The sequence below is a fragment of the Terrapene carolina genome, unplaced genomic scaffold, assembly GCF_002925995.2.
Source record: "Terrapene carolina triunguis isolate 2854851 unplaced genomic scaffold, T_m_triunguis-2.0 Scaffold95, whole genome shotgun sequence".
Taxonomy (NCBI): Eukaryota; Metazoa; Chordata; order Testudines; family Emydidae; genus Terrapene; species Terrapene triunguis.
This window is the reverse complement of record NW_020664446.1, coordinates 33,345,554-33,369,560: the sequence shown is the minus strand read 5'-3', so window position 1 is coordinate 33,369,560 and position 24,007 is coordinate 33,345,554. Positions and strand designations below refer to the sequence as shown.

The 24,007-nt window shown below is 41.5% G+C and overlaps 1 protein-coding gene across 1 annotated transcript in view; it reads right to left on the bottom strand.

Moving 5' to 3' along the window:
• Positions 1-1,962: 1,962 nt before the first annotated feature.
• Positions 1,963-24,007, bottom strand: part of HTR7 (5-hydroxytryptamine receptor 7) — a 42,303-nt gene continuing 20,258 nt past the window's right edge. The window contains exons 2-3 of the mRNA XM_024197890.2: positions 8,584-9,333; positions 1,963-2,035 (exon numbers count right to left, since the gene is read on the bottom strand). Coding sequence (XP_024053658.2) covers positions 1,963-2,035; positions 8,584-9,333 — 823 coding nt within the window. The remainder of the gene's footprint in view (positions 2,036-8,583; positions 9,334-24,007) is intronic.

The following is a 24,007-nucleotide window of genomic DNA, read 5'->3' as shown; positions in this document are numbered from 1 at the left end:
GGGAGCAGTTGAAGGACAGGATTAGAATTCAAAATGATTTTGACAAACTGGAGAAATAGTCTGGAGAAATTCTATGAAATAAATAGGATGAAATTCAATAAGGACAAATACAAATTACTGCACTTTAGGAAGGAATCATCAATTGCACAAATGGGAAATGACTGCCTAGGAAGCATTACTGCAGAAAAGGATCTGGGAGTATTAGTGGATCACAAACTAAATATGAGTCAGCAATGTAATACTGTTGCAAAAAAACCAAACCTCATTCTGGGGTGTATTCAGAGTATAGTAAGCAAGACACAAGAAGTAATTCTTCCACTCTACTCAGCACTGATAAGGGTGCCACTGGAGTATTGTGTCCAATTCTGGGCACCACATGTCAGGAAAGATGTGGACAAATTGGAGAAAGTCCAGAGGACAGCAACAAAAATGATTAAAGGTCTAGAACTCCTGACCTAAGAGGAAAGACTGAAAAAATGGGTGATTTTAGTTTGGAGAAGAGAAGACTAATTGGGGGACATAAAGAGGAGGGTTAGGAAAAACTTCCTAACAACAAGGGTAGTTAAGCAGTGGACTAAATTAGTTAGGGAGGTTGTGGAATCGCCATCATTAGAGATTTTTAGGCAAATACTTGTCAGGAGTGGTCTAGATAATACTTAGTCCTGCCTCAGTGCAGGACTAGATGATCTATCGAGGTCCCTTCCATTCCTACCTTTCTATGATCTCTATTTACTCGCCATGTTCTATAAGGCTGAGATACCACAAAATAACTTTTTTCCTTAGTATGTGTATCAAGCATATGTTTGTTCTCATTTTGTATGTATTTTTCTTGTGACTGAATGATCCCTATTACTGTATGTGAGTCCTCTTTTAAAATGCTGCTTGGCTCCATTATACAACTACTGATACCTCGCTCTTATAGAGCACTTTTCATCTGCAGATCCCAAAGCTCTTTACAAATGGGATCAGTACCATTATCCCTTTTTTACAGACGGGGCTAAATTATTCTGTGTTTTAAGTTACTGAGTCTAGTCATTTGCATTCTGTTAATTCATGACAGACTTTAATACTTGCACTCTTAGAAATAAGAGGACAAGTGTGTTACAGTGGCTCTCTCTTATGTAGAAAGAAAAAGTTAAACATACTGTAAACACCATTTTCTGGAACTAACAAGACCACACATAAGGAAAACCCACACATCTGCTCTATTAAAAGAGAATGTTTGATATTTTATTGACTGAGTAGATCTAAAACTGAGAGCAAAATATTTATCCAGTCTGGTATGTCAATAGTTTATAACAATATAGTAGGTTTCCTCTCAGTGGGCTTTCTCTCTTCTGGAAACTTAGGTATTTCAATATGTATTTCTGATTCTGGCATTATTTATTCAATTAGAACTATATATAAATCTATCATAAATGATAGACAATGATAATACTAATTTAAAAAGTCATAGCTTCACTAAGTCTTAAAATGTTTCCTACATTGTCTATATATATATATATATATATATATATATATCAGCATCCACAAGAAAGCAAATAATCAGACTGCCTTTTGTCTACAGTGAGGGATGTCAGTCTGGGGGTTGTGAACATGTGTCATGGGATTGCAAACACTCTGTACTTCCCATACTGCTCAATGCGAAAGGGTCTTGGTTATTTGGGAGAGGGGCTGAAGGAGTTCCTGGTTTGAAAAAGGTTAAGAGCTACTGGTCTACCATTATTAAGATATATAGAAAATGAACATTGAAAAAAATTATAAACAAATTTCAATACATTTTCAATACATGAGAGGACAAAAAATGTACCAAACTCATGTGTGGCAATGACTATTTAGAGGAAAAAATCAAGATAACAGCAATAAAGATACTATTAGCATGTACTTCTTGTACAAAAACCAATAGACAAAGAGAGATTTTCTTTTTAAAGAACAAGAAAAGAACCTAAGATCTACGGTGAGCTATGAACAGGATCTGCTGATAATTTTTTTCTTTGCTTTCCCTGAGAGAAGTTTATCTCTTGAGCAGTTTTTCCTGAAAGACAAGAAAAATCAAATAGAAAGTTAAGGTGGTAGCTATGCACAAAATAATTGGCATCATTTTCAAGATTCCTTGGTATTCTGTGTCCTGCATTTTAGAGTCTTAGTTGAACATCCCTAAATTTATCTCAACAGTGCTCTAGCGATGCTATGTTGAATAGTAAAAATAGTACAATGTTCTTTTATATATACTGGATGCTTGTTATACACCACAAAGCTAGAACATGAAAAGGGAGCAAAAAGATAAAACTTTGCAGTATAGATTTACTCATAGACACCCTTAACTCAATAACTGTCTGCAGTACATTTATTTCAGATTATTTGGCACATCTATGGCTCTGTGTGGTATTGGATAATAAAATAATATCTGGATAGGAAGAGAAAATGAGAAATTATTTGTATTTTGATCAAATGACTATAAAATGATAGATTGATCCTGGCTTTAAACTGTTAAAAATAACTTGGAAAAAAAACCAAATTATAATTCTTTCATTTCAAAGGCTCAACAACAGATCTCCACTTTCTGCTATTAATTGAATCCATCAGTTAATCAGAAGAGTGGTTAAACAAACAGATCTTATATTGTGCTCTGACACTCACCAAACCCAGGTTCTGGTGGGCTACTGGAGGTGGGAGGAAATTGAAACGAGTGGGCTCTTGGTGCTTCCCAGTTGGCTCTGGCTCAGGTGGAGGTGGTCCTGGCTACTTAATGATCCCTAGTTATTGCTAGAGCACTCTAGTTGTTGTTCCAAGTTTTTGGTCATGAGGGACTGTGCCTTAGGCTCAATGTCTGGTTGGGTTTCTGGGGATAGAGCTACACCGCAATGTAAGCCCAGGGTTAGTAGAACTTGAGTTAACAGAGTCTGGGTTTGTAAACCTAGGGCTTGAGTGTCTATGCACATTTGTAACCCTAGGTTAGGAATTGTTGAATCCTGGGTCCCACCCTGAGTTTCCAGTGTCTACACTGCATTATGTGGCCCCGACTCCAACCAGCCATATCCCAGACTTCCTAGCACCCTCCCAAAATGTGGCTGCTGTAGCCCTGTTTGCGGTGCAGTGTGGGAAAACTTGACGGTCCAAGTGTAGGGCACTTGTGGAGACTCCCAGAGCACGAGTCCAGTGGGGCTGCATCCAAAGAGCAAAGCCATAGGGTTTGATCCCTGGTACCTGGCTTGACTGAGGCTCGGACCCTCCACCCCATGGGATCCTGGGCCAGAGCCAGAGCTAGCACAATTTGTGTGTGGATGGAAGGGGGGTTAGGCTTGAGACAGAGTTTGAACCCTGGGCTTATATTGCAGTGTAGACATACCCTGTGAGTCCTGAGAAAGTCTAACCATAGAGATCCTGCACAGATCAACCCTAATCATAGAGCTTCAACCTAGAGTGACTCCCCTGCTTTCCAAATCAGGATGTACAAGCCCCTGTCCATTAGGCAGGAGCCATGGAGAATGAAGGAGACTGAACAGTTCTGGGAGCAAGCAATTCAGAATTTGTTGCTGGATACAATAATACATGAATTGTCTATGTACCTGGGCTTTGGTAATGGGACCTGGAAAACCTGAACCTCAAACAGAATTCCATATCAACTATCTACATACTCCAGCTTTTGAGCTTAAAATGTAGTTCCTGCACACATTCTTGCAAGTAAAACTCATTTGCTGGAATGCACATGGAAAGTAAACACAAGAGTGGTTTACAAACAAAGCACTTTCACTTTCAAATTTAAGTAAATATTTGTGGATAATGATTCCCATTACTTACACAACTTTAGCGTTAACTAAACAGAAACTACACTAATATGTTGCCTCAACAGGCACTGAAGAGATATCTAAGTTGTTAATTAAGGATATCATTTCCTCTGGGATTTTTGGAACCTTGTGATTTACTAGACATCTTTGGCTTTTTCACAAAGCTAGTTAGTTAAAAGCAGTAAAGATAGTGAGAGAGCATTCTCAGGAGAACGAAAGCATATCTTTGTTTCAGCCAAATTCCAAAACCATGGACCACATTCTGCTCTGTTACACCAGATACCTCTGGTGTAAAAGAGGGCAGAATTTGGCCCACTTTTCCTTACAGCCAGAGATTATATAATTTTAACTAGGAAGGAAATCTGGAGCCCTAGGAGTGTGAATATAAATGTGGGAAAGAGAATATTCCAGGAAATACAGGGAAGCGAATGAGCTTTCTAAGAAGAAATATTTGATCTTGGTGCCACAAGGAGTAAACGGATGCTGTTTGGAACTTCCCCAGCCAAATAACTCCTGTTGCAGCATAGCTGGTTCAATAGTATGGGTATTGGTAAGAGACAAGTATATCCTATAGTGGGAGTGTTTACATTAGGAACATTTTAAAATCTTTCCTACCTAGTGGGAACATCCCCATTGTAGGTTACACTTTTGTTCTTCCAAGTTGCAGATGTGTACATCTACCATTTGTTCAGCTAAAATATGCTGTCAGTGGCAATATATATACTAGTCAGCTGTGGAGCAAGGGCTAGATGCAACTTCTAATGGCAGACCTCAACCCTTTTGAGATGGAACACATGGACCTGCTTGATAAAGTGGCCACACCTCTCTGTAGAAATACTGACTGAGTGCTTATGTGGGTGAAAGGGCTCCTTCTGTCCTTTTCTCTTCTCCAGCCTATGCTGCCCTGTGCTCCAGAGGACAAGATTGAACCTTTAGTATCAAATATAAAAATATTTTGTAAAGATTCCAAAACACCAACAAAATTAGCTTTTTACTTGGTATTTCAGAAGTCTTTCAGCCTTTCTGATTAACAAGGAGCTTTCTAAACACCTCCCAGATCCAGCAAGAATCCCCACACCTGAGGATCAGATTGCTGAATAAACTTAAGCCGTAATTCTCAGATGTGGGGACATAAAGCTGGATACTAAAGACACCTGCAGCTCCCATTGACGTCAGTATATTGATTTAGGTACTTAGCTTTAGGCACTCCCCAGTTAAAAATAAACTGGCCTTAAATTGTGTTAATCTTAAAACGTATGTCTGGGCAGATGGGTGACCTCTGATGTCAAAATAATTCATTTCATGTTAGATATGAAAATTTATTTATGGCAACACCAGCCCCAGTACCATTTGTACATTCTGGGCCAAATTCTGCTCTCAGCACCCGTGCAGCTCCATTCATTTCACCGGGATGCAAATTAGGCACCAGTTCATGTCTCTGCCCTCAGATTCATGGGGGTGCCCAGGTTGCCTCTAATTTTTTTTTTCTGTGTGAGGAACAAAAACGACTAGAGCTTAAATTTAAAACCCAGGAGTCCAATCTCTCCCACCCCCATTTTCTCCCCCAGGCTACGCTGCTTCCCTTTCTATTCATCTTATTTGTCATTCACATATTTTTTCATCTTCCTTCCCATCCATTTACTAGCTGTCTTTCCTCATATATTTCTCTTATAACTTACATTCCTTGTACGCTCCTTGCCCCCTTTCATTTCCCTTTTCCTCTCTCCATCCTGTATAACCTCCCTTAACTTTCTGTCTGTCTGTCTGAGAGAGATGTAATCTCTTTTAGAGTTTTGTACTAATGTTTATCACCACAGTAGAGACATATCTCTCTCTCACTCACACATATACCACTATCATTCACTACTTTCACTCTTTCCGTGGGAGGATGGGGAGCCTTGGGACACTCTTACTTCAGACAGAAGACAGCAGATGGAGTGGGAGCCCTTAAGCCCCTTCTTCCAGCAGGAAGCAGATGCCTCCTGGCAAATAAAGGTCTCTTGAATGGCTCAAATGTAACTGTGCATGAAGCCTGCCAGCAGGGTGCACAGCCATGCATGTGAGCAAGGTAGTGAGGGAATATTGGTACACATCTATGTATCTGGTAAACATCAGCTATTGCCTGCAAGCTTGTGCACTTCCAGTGATTTTACAAACTCTATACAAGAAGACTGGGACAAATTCTGCATTGGTGTATGCCTCAACTAACACCACTGAATTCATTTAAAGTTAGTTTAATGTGGTGAATGTTAGAGCAGAATTTAGCCCAGAATACATTTTGGCATTATAAGATAATAGAATGTATGAGATGACCTTATTGCTAACTTATAGTGATGGAGACTACTTTGTAATGAGTATGCTTTCTCCTCAGAAATTATCTTTTTCTAAAAAAAATTGGGAGTATTAAAACTGTGAAATAATAGAAAGGGTTTAATTGGCAATGATGCAATATTAGCTATTCCTGAGATTTCTTTTACAAAACCTCCAAGTTTTCCTTTCTTAAGCTTAAAATTTGCAAAATGTAGGAACACCAATTGGTGAAGTGGTTTCTAATATTCATTCATATGTGAACACAAAGAGATCAGTAAGAAGAAGGGAAGCCTCCAGTGTTAGGTGACTGGGTCAGCAGATGGCAAAGGTGACCACTGTAGACAACTTTAAAATAGTTAACCTGGAAGAAGAGATCAAGATAAGAAATAGGCGCCAAATGGAACAGTCATCCAACACAATGCTAAGGAAAGGATTTGGGAGTTATCTTGGGTAAAACTGAACATCTATAGCCTAAGTGCACAGCTCTAATAAATAGAGCAAACTACATGTATGTTAGCAAGGGACAGAAAGCAAAATGAACGATCTGACACCCTGAGACCATTACTGAACTGTAACTTGTTGAGTATTACCTGATGCACAGTACTGAGCATCATTCCACAGAAAGTATATTATTGCTAAAAGGCTTGATCCTGCTCCATGCAAGTCAGTTGGAATTTTGCCATTGATTTCGATGAGAGCAGGATCAAGCCCTTAGAGAGGCTGCTGCGCAGGGCAACAAATAGAACAAATGTCCAAGTTTTTAGGCAAGGTTGAATGCATTACTGAAAAAGAGAGATTTTTGACAAAACTTAATAATTTTGAAAAAAGATTAGGTAATCATATGAGTAGTTACCAAAAGATGATTTCTTAGGTATCGAGTTTTATATTTGATACAGAGAGTGGTTCACAAACTAGCAGATGAGCTCTAGAAAGTAGAAAACTGCGATAAACTCAGACAATTCACTACTGTTGTTGAGCAAAGAATATCAAGGCCAACAGAACCCTAGATTTGAGTCTGGGAAAGTTTAAGTGTAAATTAGAGAAGGTGGGCTCAGCTGATAAAATCAGAAGAGTTAGATTAAGCAGGGTCAGGTAAGGGCCAGATTGCCTTTTCCTGGTCTTAAAATAGGTTATATACCAATTTCATATGTTAAGTTAGAGATGTGGGACGAGATCCTCAGCTGGCATAAATCAACATGGCACCATTGAAGCTTCACCAAATTATACCAGCAGATGATCTCATTCATATAATCAATGTGTATTTTTTCACAGCGATAAATGCTGTTTCATTGGAAGGTATACAAAAGTGATAGTAACCTTCACTAACGTTCATTCACAGGTAATCAAGTGAATAAAATTATTACATATAAATAATAAAAACGAGGAGTCCTTGTGGCACCTTAGAGACTAACAAATGTATTTGGGCATAAGCTTTCGTGGGCTAAAACCCACTTCATCATATGCATGGAGTGGAACATACGGTAGGGAGATATAAATACACAGCATATGAAAAGATGGGAGTTGCCTTACCAAGTGGGGGGTCAGTGCTAACAAGCCAATTCAATTAAGTTGGACCTGGGCTTCTCAACAGTTGACAAGAAGGATTGGAAATCACTTTTGTAGTGCTAATGAGGCCAATGTAAACAAGGTGGCCCATTTCAAACAGTTGACAAGAAGGTGTGAGTATTTAGCAAGGGGAAATTAGTTTTTATAAAAACAACAAGGAGTACTTGTGGCATCTTAGAGACTAACAAATTTATTTAGTTTTGACCTATCCACTCCCAGTCTTTATTCAGGCCTAATTTGATGGTGTCCAGTTTGCAAATTAATTCCAGTTCTGCAATTTCTCATTTGAGTCTGTTTCTGAAGTTTTTTTGTTGAAGAATTGCCACTTTTAAGTCTGTTATTGAGTGACCAGGGAGATTGAAGTGTTCTCCTACTAGTTTTTGAATGTTATAATTCCTGATGTCAGATTTGTGTCCATTTATTCTTTGGCGTAGAGACTGTCTGGTTTGGCCAATGTGTATTTATACCTCCCTACTGTACGTTCCACTCCATGCATCTGATGAAATGGGTTTTAGCCCATGAAAGCTTATGCCCAAATAAATTTGTTAGTCTCTAAGGTGCCACAAGGACTCCTCATTGTTTTTGCTGATACAGACTAACATGGCTACCACTCTGAAACATATAAATAATAATAATCCCAAATGATACAATTTCCCCAGTCCAATTTTGTCTTACATTGTTTCCTTTTATAATAGTATAAAGTGGAAAGGGTTGGTTTATGCTAAAATCCCAAATACTCTAGGGCCCAGTCCTTACTACAGCAAAAAACTGTGGAGCTTAGGACTAAGTTTAGTAGCTGTGTCTTACAGATAGTTAACGATTTCATCGGGGCAGTTTCTCTGATTAGCTTTCTCTTCAGAGTTAAAAGAAAATGTATATAAAATAGTGAATTATTGTAAAAAGGGATAAGTGACCTTACAGCACAAATTCTGGCTTTTCTGCAAGCTTCAGAGCCTCGTGCATCCCTGCAGCTGATAGTTTCCGGTTGATATTCCTATATCGGCATTGTAGTAGATTGCGATAGGTTGTCCTCAGGTCCCGATTGAAGAAGGCATATATAAAGGGGTTAATGAGAGAGTTTGCATAACCCAACCATAGAAATGTTCTCTCAACCCAAAATGGGATGCAGCTGCATGCTGTACCACAGATAAAGGGTCTGGCAGTTGAAAGGATGAAAAATGGCAACCAGCACACAGTAAAGGCCCCAACAATAATTCCCAGGGTAGTGGCAGCTTTTTGTTCTCTCTTGAAGATGGAAATGTTTTTTCTATCATGTTTAAGGAGTCGTGAAAAATTTGTACATTCTTCTGATTCCTTGTGTAGCTTTATAACTCCATTCACAGAAACCATGCCTTCATTTTCTTCTGGCCGTGGGAAACCAGCAAACTTGTGTTTAGCAGCACTCCTCTTAGCAGCCTTGTAAATCTGATAGTACATGAAAAGCATCACTGACATCGGGATATAAAATGCAACTGCAGTGGAGTAAATTGTGTAACCAAAGTCTTGACTGATTAAACAAACTTTTTCATCGTTCACATTTTGGGCCCAACCAAAAAGCGGTGGTATGGTGATAGAGGCAGAGAGGAGCCATACACACAAGATCATTTTAGCCATACATTTTCCATTCTGCCTCACAGGATATGTAAGTGGTCTTGTTATTCCAAGGTACCTAGAACAATAAGGTAGAGTTACTACATGGTTCATTGATTTATGGGTAAACTATTTCATGTGGCCTGCCATAAAGAGACTGAATAAATATTTTAGATTTTATTTTACATTCTCTATTCCTGTCTTCTGCACTTTTTCAAACTTGCAGTTAATTCATGTCAACTTAATCACCTTTAGGATAGGCAGAACCTGCTTTCCTGTAGAGACAGTTTTTCTCCCAGGGTAAAATCCTGGTGCCATTGAAGTCAATGGCAAAACTCCCATTCACTTCAGTGTGGCCAGGATTTCACCCCAGATGTAGAATCTTTCTAATTATGTAAAGACGGAATCATTTTTTGCTTACAAAAGTTTTTTATAAAAGATTCTGAAAGTTGGGTTTTTACTTAGCTAACTTCTGGAATTTAACCCTTGGTACATAGTCTACAATTCACCCAAAGAAGCAATTACTCTTTCACATTTTGACTTATAACTGTGCTTAGAGCAATATAAGTGATCCTACAAGAGGTATTCTATAAATAAAGTGTATAGATCCACACCACTAAACTGGATAGGATACGTTGTTTTACTCTTACCTTTGTGCTTCCAAGAGAAACAACAGACTTTGCAATTGTATTCCATGATTCAATCATTTTAGTAGTACATTATAATACATTTTATGATTACATAATTAGAAAGAAATGCCATTTCTTCAACACTCACATCAAGTGTTTATTAATTAAACAAAATAAAAATACATTACAACTTTCAATTCAACAATGCTTGAGAACAAAGGCATCTAGCTATAACTGATAAAAGTTATTACATTTAGGATTAAGACTAAGAAAACAATTACATAAGTGCTATAGAAACAATAGGGTTTGTCATAGAGTTTATGAATAAAATGCAGTCTACTGCCAGGTCTCCATGTTGTAAATATTTCTTAAATGTTAGTTGTTGAACTTAGAATACAAATATTTTATTCTAAGAAACTTTTATGACTCAAGTTCCATTTAGATGGTGAGACTACTGTAAAGTGCAACACTGGTATCCTAATTGCAAGGTAGCAAATTATGGCTAATGCTACTTCTTTAAGTAAGAATCTGGTGGCAACAATCACTCAGCAACATCACTGACGTTAAGCATCACTGGCATGACAGGAGTGTGAAAGGTAGACTTTGGTAACTGTGCCATATCCTTCACAGCCTGGACTGGCCAGTTACAGTGAGCTTCTAGTCAAATCATTCTGTACTTCTGAAGTCTGGGTCAGGAGTGGGCTGAGAATGGTTATTGTGGTTGGCTGGAATTGCACCTCCATGATAAGTGATCGCATATTGTAACATAGATACTAGTAAAAGTTATAGTATTTTTGTTGTTTTCGTTCTCTCTCATCTTTTGCATTAGAATATTATCTCCTCCTAAGTCTTGGAGTTCTGGAGACAAGCTGTAGATGTCATGGAGAATTCTATTCTGTGAAATCACTGGCTGGAGATTGTGCCACCGTGATGAACAGAAAGTTCCCCAGGGCATTCCAAGATGTAAAAATCAGAGTTCATACTGGAAAGGTCTGGAGTTCAATTGTCACAGGACAGAAAGTGCCTTCAAAATGTCTGTTTATTAGCTGAAGCATTTTAAGGTTTGTGTTGGCACTATAAATGGGTGAGGTACAACAGCTCACACTCACAATGAAGCCAATGGGAATACTTAGTTGAGGCTAGCAGGATTTAACCCCAAAAGAGTTAAATTACTAGCATGACTGAGCATTAATTAAAAGTCACTTGTAAAGCAGTTTCACAGTTCAGAGCAACTGAACCTGTATTTCTGTTCAGTGGTTCAGCAGTGGCACCCACACTCAGGCTTCCAGCTGTTGCCTTTCTTGGGTGGAGTTCTGACTAGGGCAGGGGTCAGCAACCTATGGCGCACGTGCCAAAGGCAGCACGAGAGCTGATTTTCAGTAGCACTCACACTGCCCGGGTCCTGGCCGCCAGCCTCGGGGCTCTGCTGCCGGCCTGGGGTTCCGTCTGCCGGCCCCCTGCCAGCCGGGGTTCCGTCCACCGGCCCCGGGTCCCAGCCACCAGTCCGGGTGGCTCCGCTGCTGGCCTGGGGTCCCGGACGCCAGCCTGGGGCTCAGCTCCTGGCCTCGGCCTGGCGCTCTGCAGCCACCCCCAGCTGTGGCCCACTGACCCCAGCCTGGGGCAGTGAGGGGTGCAGACAGGGGCAAGAGGGGGCACAACTCAGCACCCCCACCTTAAAAATTGTTCCGGCACCACCGGGATATTTTTAAGTTCTGATTTGCTGCTTACATCACTATCATGACATGTGGAACAGTGCACTGCGTTTGATGTGTGTCCCATCTGTCGCGATTTTTTTCCCCACTGTGATTTGAGGGGTACATTTGACAAAATGTCAGCTCCTAAGAAAGCAAAGTTAGATATCTGTTCATTTCAGCCTTCTTGGACAGACATTTGGATTCATTCAAAAGAACGACTATGCTGTTTGTGCTTTCTGTTGTGAAAATGTTATTTGTCGCACATCAAGTGTTCTACATTTTCAAATGAAGCACAAGAAAACCTTTCTTGACGAAGCAGACAAGACTGAATCGATCAAAAAGGCAGTAGCAAGATATGAGAAGCAAAGCAATGTTTTTAAATGCTTACGTGTAAGTAAAAATCAAGCCACAGAAGGAAGTTACAAGATTGCACAGTGCATTGCAAAAACGGAAAGCCGTTTACAGGTGGGGAATATATAAAAGAAGTTTTTCTCAGAAATTCTGAGGTTTTGTTCAATGATTTGCCAAACAAAGATACGATCGTATCTAGAATAAAAGAACCGCCTGTCTCTGCCAGAACAGTTGAGAGGCGCATAAGCGAAATGGCAGAAAACCTTAACGAAAAGCAGACAACTGCATTAAAAGACACAGCAGTGTTTAGCGTTGCAACTGATGAGAGCGTGGGTATAAACGACGTTCCATGTTTGGCAGTTGTTGCAAAATATTGCTTCCGGTGAAATCCAAGAGGAACTTTGTTGCCTAAAATCCCTGCATGGCACAACAAAGGGAGAAGATAGAGTGGAAAGTTTTGTAAACCATTTTGAAGAACGAGGAGTTGACATCAGAAAAATATTTTGTGACACAACAGATGGTGCTTCTGCCGTGGTTGGAAAACAGAAGGGATTTGTAAAGTTACTTGAAGATCAAATTGGCCACCCGACAGTCAAATTTCACTGTATCATCCATCAAGAAAACCTGTGTGCTAAAATTTCTAATTCAGAGCTTAATAATGTGATGAATATAGTGGTGCAAATTGTGAATTTCCTTGTTGCTCGATCTGCTTTGACTCACAGACAGTTTCAAGCACTGCTAGAAGAGATGGACAGTGCTTATAACAACATTCCACTTCACAGCAACATTTGGTGGCTAAGTCGTGGCAAGGTTTTGGTGCACTTTGTAAACTGTTTTGATGCAATCAAGGTCTTTTTGTCGGAAAAAGGACAAAACTACCCCGAACTGGATGACAAATGGCTGTGTAAGCTCATGTTTCTAACTGACATCTCCACTCACCTAAACGAACTCAATCTCTGTCTCCAGGGTGCAGGGCAAACGGTTCTGGATCTTTATGAAGCCTGGAAGACATTTGTTGTAAAACTAGCAGCTTTTTCTCAGGGTATTCGAACTTCAACTTTCCGCTACTTCCAACACATAAAAGAGCTATCGACACGTTGCACTGTCAATGTCGATGAGATTGGAATGTACATGCAAGAACTGGAATCAGAATTTTCTGACAGATTTCAAGATTTCCAGTGATTTGGCCCAAAGCTTTCTTTTCTAATTAAACCTGAAAAGTTCAACAAAAGCAACTTGGATTTGTCTGTATTTCAGTGGATGGGTGTTGAAGATTTCGAAATGAGGCTCATTCAGTTAAAAAGCTCAGAATTGTGGGCATCGAAGTTTGGAAATCTGCTGAGTGCACTTGAAGCTACCGAGAGAGATCATGGGGCCTCTATTCTGACCCGCTGGACGTCCCTGCCAGTAAAATTTAACTGTTTGAAGAAAATTGCGTTTACAATGCTTTCAGCATTTGGATCCACATACCTGTGTGAACAGGCATTTTCACACATGAAATCTGTTTTCTGTCCCCCTCGGAGTCGGTTAACAACTGATCACTCAGAAGCCTGTGTGCATCTTAAAGTATCCAAATACGTGCCAGGCACTGGAAAACTCAGCAAGGAAAAGCAAAGGCAAAGATCACACTAAACTGATAAGATCTGCATTTAAATTTAATTTTAAATGAAGCTTCTTAAACATTTTAAAAACCTTTATTTACTTTACATACAACAATAGTTTAGTTATATAATAATGACTTAGAGAGAGAGTTCTTCTAAAAACGTTAACATGTATTACTGGCACGCAAAACCTTAAATTAGAGTGAATAAATGAAGACTTGGCACACCACTTCTGAAAGGTTGCCGACCCCTGGACTAGGGTATTTCCAGGCTGGACAGTTCCCTGCCTTCACTGTCTTATTCCCAGCAGAGACAGGCTGCCCAAGCATACCTGCTTGCTTTCTCTTCAGAGATGGTTAGCAGAGTGATTGTCTACAGTTTTAAGTTCCCATACAGTTCTTTCTAGGAAGGCCTATTTTATTCTTAAACTAAAAACCATTACAGAGAAAGCATATTAAGAAGCTGCATGCATGCTAATAAGCTTGCCAGAGATTAACCCAACTCTAGCATGGGCTTTGGAAGGAGCAGCTCTTCAATGCCCCACCCAAGGGGTTTCCTTTCTGATGACAATCTCATAACAGTTTCAGTTCAGAACAAGCATGGTCAGAACACATTTTGTCCACCCTTTATACAGTTCAGGGGTCTTTGATCTGGAGTTTCCAGGAGCAGGTAATTAGTATACAATGGGTTTTTCTTCCCCAGGGAGGACCTAGCTTCAAAAGTGTGGATTCGAAGAGGGTCATTTGCATTCCCCTTGCCCCCAGGCACTTTCCTAGGAAATCTACTTCATGGGTATTGTTAAAAAAAAAAAAAGCCCTTTGAAGTTCCTAATACCTTCCAGCGATTGTATTAATCTCTTATAGAAGATATACACATGCAATTCCACAATAACACACAGAGAACTGCATTTTAAATACAATGAATCCCAAAGGTATTAAAACTACTTCAACAAGGTTTAACTTAATTCAATAAAGTTCACTCAGGACATTACGTAATATTGTCAGTCAGACATAGCTTTACAGAAATCAACACAGGATATGGTCCTTTGAGAGTTTCGTACCTGAAGGGCATGAGCAATAGCAGCAGACACGTGTTCCTGGGATGCATAGTACTATATATGTCCAACTATTTCATACTTTATCATGGAAAACTATCAGGCTATGATGATGAGGGCCAAGGGTATATAGCTTGAGGGATTAAACTAAGTTTCAGTGAAAGACAAATTTGTGCATTATACATGTTGGTTTTAGGAATGCCCAGTGCTGCAATGTAATGCATCCAAATGTAACCAAAAAAGTTAATGTAAGCAAATATATATCCATATGAATTAAAATGCATTAGTAAAATGTGGTGTCAGTGTAAAGCTGAGTCCCACAATGTATTCTATTAGAAATTAAAATGAACTAATTTACATAAAAACACACTGGTTTCCTTTCTACCCTATCTACTTCTGTTAAATGTAATGGGCTGGAAAAACTAAACAGGCATAAATCAAGTAACCTTCACATCTCTTATCTGAGTGCATAAATTCCATTAACCTTGAAAATTTAGATACAACCTTAATATAACGTTAATCATTGCCACTGTATAATATGCTGGAGATTACAGAATGGTTTAACAAAAACTCATGCCTTTCTGAACTATTGTGTCACTATTGAGTAGCAGAAAGTAGGTTCTCTAATACGGTCAGTATTATTATTATTACCTTCCAAAAGTTACTGAGTAGGAAGGAGCAGTGCCATTTAGAGAGGGCAGGGGGCACCAGCCCCCTGCCTCTCCCGGAGTTTCGTACCACAGGCTGGGTGCGACCCCCTCCCCCTGTCGCTTGCTCCTCTCCCCTCACCAGCTGGGAGTTGTGCCTCCCCAATCTGAAATGGTGCTCCTGATAGGAAGCAATTGCTTTCAGATACTGTTTGGACAAAAGCAGCATCCAAGGAGTCTGTAACCTCTTGAGGCCTTGCGGACATGGAAGCAAAGAGGTTGCATTGTCCAAACTTCCTGTCTGGTTATTGGTTTCTCAGAATCCTTACTACAAGGAAGAGGAAGGATGATCTTTAAGGTACTGGGCTGGGACTCAGGAGATTGGGATTCATTTTTTGGCTCTACCAAAGACATCCTATGTTATCTGGGGCAAATCTCTGAGCCTGAGTTCCAACCTGAAAAATGAGACTAATAATATTTCCTTTTCCACACTCTTTGTCTTGTCTACTTAGCTCTTCAGGGAAGGGGCTTACAATCTGTCTCTTGTTATGCATACATGCAGTGCCAAGCACAATGGAGTTTCAACTAAACTGGGGCCTCTAAGCAATGTCTTATATATATAAGAACACAAAATCATAAGTATTGATCTCATACCATTATCTTAGTTACTGGTCCTAGTGAGCTAAGTTTAAAATTAACACCCTATTCAAGCCCACTAATCACAGAGTCCCAGCAGGCATAAACCCACATTGAATTTGGCCTATTTACATACTGTTCATAGAATATCAGGGTTGGCAGGGAACTTAGGAGGTCATCTAGTCCAACCCCCTGCTCAAAGCAGGACCAATCCCCAGACAGATTTTTGCCCCAGATCCCTAAATGGCCCCCTCAAGGATTGAACTCACAACCCTGGGTTTAGTAGGCCAATGCTCAAACCACTGAACTATCCCTCCCCCTGTTGAATATATTCACACTACTAGCAATGGAACCTATCAAATAAACGGTATTCTCTTTCTTTTCCAAAACCGATAAGGGCTGTTGAGGTACATAGAAAAGCGAGACAGACTGGAATTGACAGCAACCCTGCAGGGTGGCTATGAAAACAAATAATCCCAGTAATTTATTATGATGTATACAGCCCCCAAAAGTGTGATGGGGACTAGAATCTGTAGAGAACTAGACCCTACAATGTGGCACCAGACTTTAAAAAAGACAGCTCCCTTCTCCACAGGCCTTCCGCCAGCAATTCTGGGCCCCAGGGCAGAATAGTCAATGGGCCCCCACGCCCACACAAGCTGCTGTCGCGGTCCACCTGACATTTGGGCGGTGCTGCGCCTGTGCTGGCTGGTGCCCAGCAAGCTGCTGGCTGTGCTGCTGGTGCCGAGAGAGCTGCCGGCATGGCCAGGGCTTCCACATGCCCGCCCGGTAGGGTTGCCAACTGTCTAATCGCGCAAACCCAAAGACCCTTGCCCTTTCTCCTGCCACATCCCTTTCCTGAGATCATGCCCAGGTCCCGCCCCTTCTCCGAGGCCCCGCCCCCTGCTCACTCCATCCCCCCTCCCTCCGTTGCTCGCTCTCCCCGACCTTCACTCACTTTCACCAGGCTGGGGCAGGGGGTTGGGGTGCGGGTTCTGGGAGGGAGTTTGGGTGTGGGGGGGGTATGGGCTCTGGGAAGGAGTTTGGGTGCTGGAGGGGTGCAGACTCTTGGAGGGAGTTTGGGTGCGGGAGGGGGTGTGGGGTCGGGCTCTAGGAGGGAGTTTGGGTGCAGGACGGGGTGCGGGGTTGGGCTCTAGGAGGAAGTTTGGGTGCTGGGTGCGGGCTCTGGGCTAGAGCAGGGGGTTCGGGTGCAGGAGGGGGTGCGGGATCAGGTTCTAGGAGGGAGTTTGAGTGTGGGAGGGGGTGCAGGATTGGGCTCTAGGAGGAAGTTTGGGTGCTGGGTGCAGGCTCTGGGCTAGGGCAGGGGGGTTGGGTGCGGGAGGGGGTGAGGCGTGCAGGCTCTGGGAGGGAGTTTGGGTGCTGGGTGTGGGCTCTAGGTTGGGGCAGGGGGTTGGGGTGCAGGAGGGGACCAGGGGGTCGGTGCTTACCTCGGGTGGCTCCCAAAAGTGACCAGCACACCCCTCTGGCAGCGGCTCCTAGGCGGGGATCCCAGGGGGTCTCCGCGGACTGCTGCCCACAGGCACCGCCCCTGCAGCTCCCATTGGCCGCAGTTCCCGGCCAATGGGATTTGTGGAGTAGGTGCTCGGGGTGGGGGTAGCGCACGGAGACCGCCTGCATCCCTCCCAGGGGCCGCAGGGACATTAGCCACTTCTGGAATCCAGATTCAAGTGGAGCGAGGTTGGGCAGGAAGCCTGCCTTAGCCCCACTGCATTGCCAGCGGCAGCCGGGGGCCCCCGGGCCCTTTTAAATCACCTAGGCCCCTGGGCAACTGCCCTCTTTTCCCCCGCCCTGTTGGCAGGCCTGCTTCTCCATGAGGAGAAGAGTGATAGTCACACTTGTAGAAGCTGGCTGCTCTAGATAGTTATGTTCCCTAGGCTCTTGACCTAGAGATTTAAATACCACATAATGTCAAGCCACAATACCAGCAGCAGCAGAAGAATGTACTTTCTGACTCTGAATTGCTACAGCAATATTATAAACATTCATTGTTTCTTCCATTTATGGATGTTTTCTCCTAAAAATAAATGACAGACTTGGAGCTGACAGTAAAACTGTTTCAAATGTTATTGCTTTCAGCAAATATAACTAGTGAACTTGAACATTCGGTCACCACTTTTCACATTTACCAACTAATAATCATCAGGTCTCTACTGAATAACAATAATAGAGAAGATACTTACAAAGAAAAGAGACCTTACTCAATACTATTAGTAAAACTCCAGCTCAGTGTGACCTAATATTCTTTTGTAATATTTACTATATTGTTAAGGATATTTATTTTCACTGTGGGTTACAGCTCTTGGGGAACATTCTTTTTTACATTTTGGCTTTTTTGATATACTATTGATATGCTACAATGACTATAGAAAATGGTCTATATCCAACAATGCTAATATATTCCCTGTGCTTTCATATTAACTACAAATCACACAACCACCTCACTTACTACAGTGTGTTAAACTATACAGAAAGCTATAGCAAGTGCTTTGGGCTATAACATGCACAGAGACAGCAGCATGCTCTAGAGGGTAGGGCACTGGACAGGCACTCCCAAAAGCAGAGTTCGGGACCTGACCCAGAATGTAAACTTGGGTGAGTCACTTTACTTCTCTGTGCCTCTTTTTCCCCTCCCACCCTTTGTTGTTTTTTGTCTATTTACATTGCAAGTTGTTTGGGCCAAGGACTGTCTCTCTCACTATGTGCTTGTTCAGCAACTAGTGCAACAGGGCCTTGATCTCAATTGGGGTCTCTAGGTGCTTCTATAATACAAATAATAAACTATATAGTATTTATGGTCAGTATGGAGACCTTTGAGTCCTTGAAACCATAAAATGGTGCGGAGGCTATTTCATCTACAGCAGTACAGGAGTGAGTGCCTGTAGACACCCATCTATCACAGTTGTGGCAGGCTTTTCAGAACTTTCTCACCACATCTCTCTGCTTGAAGCATATGACAGTTCCATGTGTGTAACAGAAGCCGTTGACTCAACCTCCAACCACAGTTGCCAAGGCTTTTCTTTCATGAAGATGAATGGATGAGTATGGAGTAAAAATGGAAAAACTGCAGAAGACAAATAGTACTTGGAATCCACATATTTTGTTTAGTTACTACTTAAATCTTGAATAGGGTTTGGCTTGGCTTGGCTTGGCTTGGCTTGGCATCAGGGCCGGGCCACAACATTTTGGCATCTGAGGTGGGGAGCTCAAATGACACCCCCATGTCCCCTCGCTTGGGCCAAAACTTTGAAAGGTCTCAATTCTGCCTTCTTCCTGTTTTACTCCTCTCATGGTACTGCTCTGCTACCTACTCCAATAAAGAAGAACTAACAACTTAAAATGCCTTGTTCAAAAATTTTAAGTAACACTTAACTTTCAAATGCCTGAACAGCAAATGTTACTTTTCTTGTCTGCATAGTAAACACTGGCATTTTTATCTGTTTGAATAATCAAAGTGGTGCTTTCCGTGCCTTCTTGGTTGCAAAGAAGGCACGGAAGGTCCACAGTCTGGGCCAGCTCATGCTCTATTTAGATGGTTGCAAGGCCGACCAGCCTCTCCTGTGTCATTGTAGAGCGTAGATGTGTTTTTATTAACTTCAGCTTGGAGAAGCTCCGTTCTCCACTGGCAACTGTTACAGGAAGTGTTAGAAGTATGCGCAGAGCAACAAAAGCATTTGGAAAGAGGGTGGTCATCTTATTTGTGCATATATATTCCAGAACAGTCTTTGGAGTTGATCCTGCTGAAATGTATCTTGAAAGGGCTTTCAGTTCATCACCTAAATCACTCGCATCAACATCGCGCATGTCATCATGTGTCAACACTGTCTCTAGTGTCCTGCATTGCTGGTGTAGGTCTTCTTCAAGTATAGCGAGGAGTTTTGGAATATCATACAACATCCCAAATATACTGCTGTGTTCCTTGAGCTGCATGAAACGTTCTTCAACTGACTGTATTGCACAATCTAGCACCTGGTTAAAGAATTCAACTTTGAATTGTTGTTTGGGGTCTCTTATGGGATTATCCTGTGCCTCGTAATCAAAATATCTTCTTCTTCAATGACCCTTGTATTCTTGAATGGGTGGGAAAATAGCTTCAGTGTGAAGTTCCTCTGCCAACTTTTGTGCACTCTTCAGAACGTTTTGAAATCCCTCATCTGACCAATAAGACTGTAGGTATGACTTTGCTTTGTCCAGTTGTTCCATTGCTCCAGATATATCAAGGTCAACACCTTGGAGTCTCTTGCTTACAACATTTACTTCAAACACTAAGCCGCACAGAAATTTGAAGTTATGTATGTTTCTGGTGATTCCATTTTCCTCTGCCACTGTTCTCCCATGAACAGTTCCTGTCAAAGCACTATCCTTCATAATGGCAACTATGGCATCATCTATCTTCCCAATTTGGTGTTTGATAGGCTTTATCGCCTCCACTCGACTTTCTCATCGTGTGGCACTCAGTGGTTTCAGTGTCAGAGAGGATGTTCCCAGATGTTGCTTCAAAATTTGCCATCAATGAGTCGATGCAGAGAAAAATACATAGATGCTTTGAATTACATTAAAAAATTCAACAGCCTCACTAGAAGCTGATGCTGCATCACTGACCACCAAGTTCAATGAATGAGAACTGCATGGGACAAAAAAAGCTCAAGGGTTTAACTCTCATATCCGTGTCTGCACTCCTCTGTTCTTTCCTCTCATGTTGCACCATTATCGTTGCCCTGACCTCTCAAGTCAGCTATCACAATTCCCATATCTTCCAGCTTTTTAAGAAGCACATTTGTCATATCAGCTCCTGTAGTATCATCAATGTCAATAAATTCTAGAAAATGCTTTCTGACAGTCACCACTTCAGGGACATTTTCACTAGGTTCTATTGTTGTTACAAAACACACCGTTAAAGTCATTTGTTCCGTATGGCTGTCAGGTGTGCAGTCCAGAATAACAGAGTAATATTTTGCTGACTTCAGATCTGCCACAATCTTCTGTTTGACTTTTGTTGCCAGTAACTATATGATCTCATTTTGAATTGTTTTTCCAAGGTAGTGGTGTGTGTACATTTCTTGGGTGGTGACTCTTCTTAGATGCTCCTGGGGTACAGCATCAAACTCAGCCATCAGCTCCACAATTTTAAGGACGTTTCCATTGTTTGGCACATACAGCTGATCTGAAGTGCCATGCAGTGCTAGGTTTTGGGTAGCAAGCATTCTCACAATGGCAATGAGCCTTGTCAGAACATTTTGCCAGTAAAGAGACTCTGATGCAATCTTCTCTTGATGCTGATTAGCTATGGTGGCCTTTAACCTTAGTTTTCTCTCAAGCTCTTTCCACCTATGGAATGCTCTCTGGTGATTTGCTGCCTTCTCATGGCATGCCAGATTTCTAGCCAGATTTTTCCAGTTCTTTGTTCCTGTAGAACCCAATGTGGCTGGAACATTAGACTGGAAGAGTTTGCAACAAAAACAGTATGCAGCATTCTGGGTTTTTGAGTACATAAGCCATGGCCTCTCCACTTTGTCACCATTGGGGATTTCACGCCAGTAATGTGTTGGATGGAAACTTCTATTTTCATTGTCTTTGGGGAACATGAAGTTTTTCACTTGCTGTGGCCCATGCAGTACAAGGAAGTCCCTCAGGCTACTGCTCAAGTGGGTCCACAGTCCTGGATCATCTAGACTTAAGGAACTAAACTCAGCAGCAGCTGTTTCTTGCGCCTCCACCACACTAAAATATTAAGTGATAATTTTTCATTGTGAAGCATGGAGAAAATTAAATATTTGTGAACAATTGTGATTCTCTGTACCAAGGTGAACATTTTCATTTATTCTTCTAGATTGCAAATGGAGCCTAAGCATCTTTCCTTTTGAAAACAAAGGGGAGTTTATTCCCAGAAAAATCACTCACTCCCAGTGCCAGAAGTGGGGTAGATTTGTTACTAATATACAAGCACCAAACTAAGAGAGACTGACAAAGTTCCGACTCTTTATTCCCAACATCCAATCTTGAGGTTCTGGTTAGTTCTGACAGAATCCAAAGAAATGTAAACCTTTACTGATAGAAACTTTTTTAAATAAATCAATAAATATAAATATTTTATGTTAATACTAAATAAAATTTCTCTTCACATATTTACAGCTTTCTTATGGTTCTTTCCCTCTCTTCCATTTCCCAGTTTTTCTGTGTTATTTTCTATTTGTTTCTATTCTTTTTTTTTCTAGTCCTCCTTCTACTCTTTTCTGAAAGGAGTTCCTGCTTTATATTTTTTTGCATTGTATGTTCTGTATATACTTCACTTTAACTCATTTTTCATTCTTCCTTTATCTCTTTCATTCCATTTTCATTTCAGTCTCTTGCTGGTCCTGTATTTCTATTTCTATTTCTTCTTTTTTTATCTCTGTATGTTTCCCTCTTCATTTCTGTCTGCAGACCTACCGTTCCACTTCCTTTAGAGACATTCATTCTGCTTTCATTCTAAGGCAATTTATAATCTCCTGAGAATAAAGGTACTGCAGTGTGTTTCCATTTGATTTTTATTATCTCTCACATAATTTCTGAAATCTCATTCATTTTTACCCCAATCTTGGCAGATGTGCTTTCCCAGTCCAGCTCACTTTTGCCTTTATTTTCCCTTTTCCTGTCAGCCCAATTTGCCTGTCACCCCTCCCTGCTCAATTCTTAGCCTCCAGACATAACACTTCAGCATCCTGGGGGAGTTCATTGCACAGTCTGACTGAACCCCCACAAAAATTCTGTCTACTGCACAGATGACCTGTACCCTGATGGTAGAGATCCATCATGCCTGAGATGCACAGTTGTCAGCCATGGTCTTCGTCCCAGAGCTTTGAGTGATCTTTTAGATATGTGAGGCCAAGGCCATTGAGCAACTTAAAGATAAGGATGGAGATCTTGACTCGATATGCAATGGGAGGCCAGTGTAGGGAGCAGAGGACAAGTCTGATGTACTCCTGAGATGTTGCTGAGATGTGCTGCAGCTGTCTGTACTAGTTGGAATTTCCTAAAGGCTGATGCAGCTGGTTGGAACTGGTTCCTCCTGCTGCTGCTGCTGCTCTGTCCCTGTTGGGAGGAGAACTGGAGTACTTGTGGCACCTTAGAGACTAACAAATTTATTTGAGCATAAGCTTTCATGGGCTACAGCCCACTTCATCGGATGCATAGAATGGAACATATAATAAGAGTATATATATATATATATATACTCACATACAGAGGAGATGCCATAACAGCTCTAAGAGGCTAATTAATTAAGATGACCTATTATCAGCAGGAAAAAAACTTTGTTGCAAGGATAGGTTCCTGGGTTAGTGTTTTTGTTGTGTGGTGTGTGGTTGCTGGTGAGTATTTGCTTCAGGTTAGGGGGCTGTCTGTAAGCGAGGACTGGTCTGTCTCCCAAGATCTGTGAGAGTGAGGGATCATCTTTCAGGATGTAAATCTTTGATGATGCACTGCAGAGGTTTTAGTTGGGGGCTGAAGGTGATGGCTAGTGGCATCCTAGCTTGAGGAGCAAAGACCTGGCCCCCTTCTAGGGTGCTCAGCGTCCCCTGTCAATTCTGGTGGGGCTGGTGGTATGAAGAGCTGGCTGGAGCTGGTTGCTGCTGCTGCTGTGTACTTGTTGCAGGGAGGAGGGGGGAAATACCTCGCTAACCTATTAAAAACATTTGACCATGTCATCAAAACAGCAGATACAGGGAAACCAGCTGACATAAAGGCTTTTTGAAAGCCCAAGTAAGTTGACAAAGTCCCTCCCAAGAGACTATTCAGAAAACTACATAGTCATGAAGAAAGAGGCAAAGTTTTGTCATGGATCTGAAACAGAAACAAGGGGCTTGATTCTCCTTTTCACTGCAGCTGCTTTATGCCACATGACAGCCTAAAATGGTCATCTAGGGGACAAAACGGGGTCTGGGATGAGCAGAGTATCCTGGGTAGACAAGGTGGGCCTGGCACAGGACTTGTGGTGTCATCAAGTAGGTTTCTGTGATACAAACTACATCAGATTCCTCATCACTGAGAACGTCATGTATTGTTTGATGGCAACAGGTCTTTCTTGATCGGCATCTGTTTTAGTTCAGGTAGCTTTGTGCTGCCTTTTTTGGGCCCTTACCTAG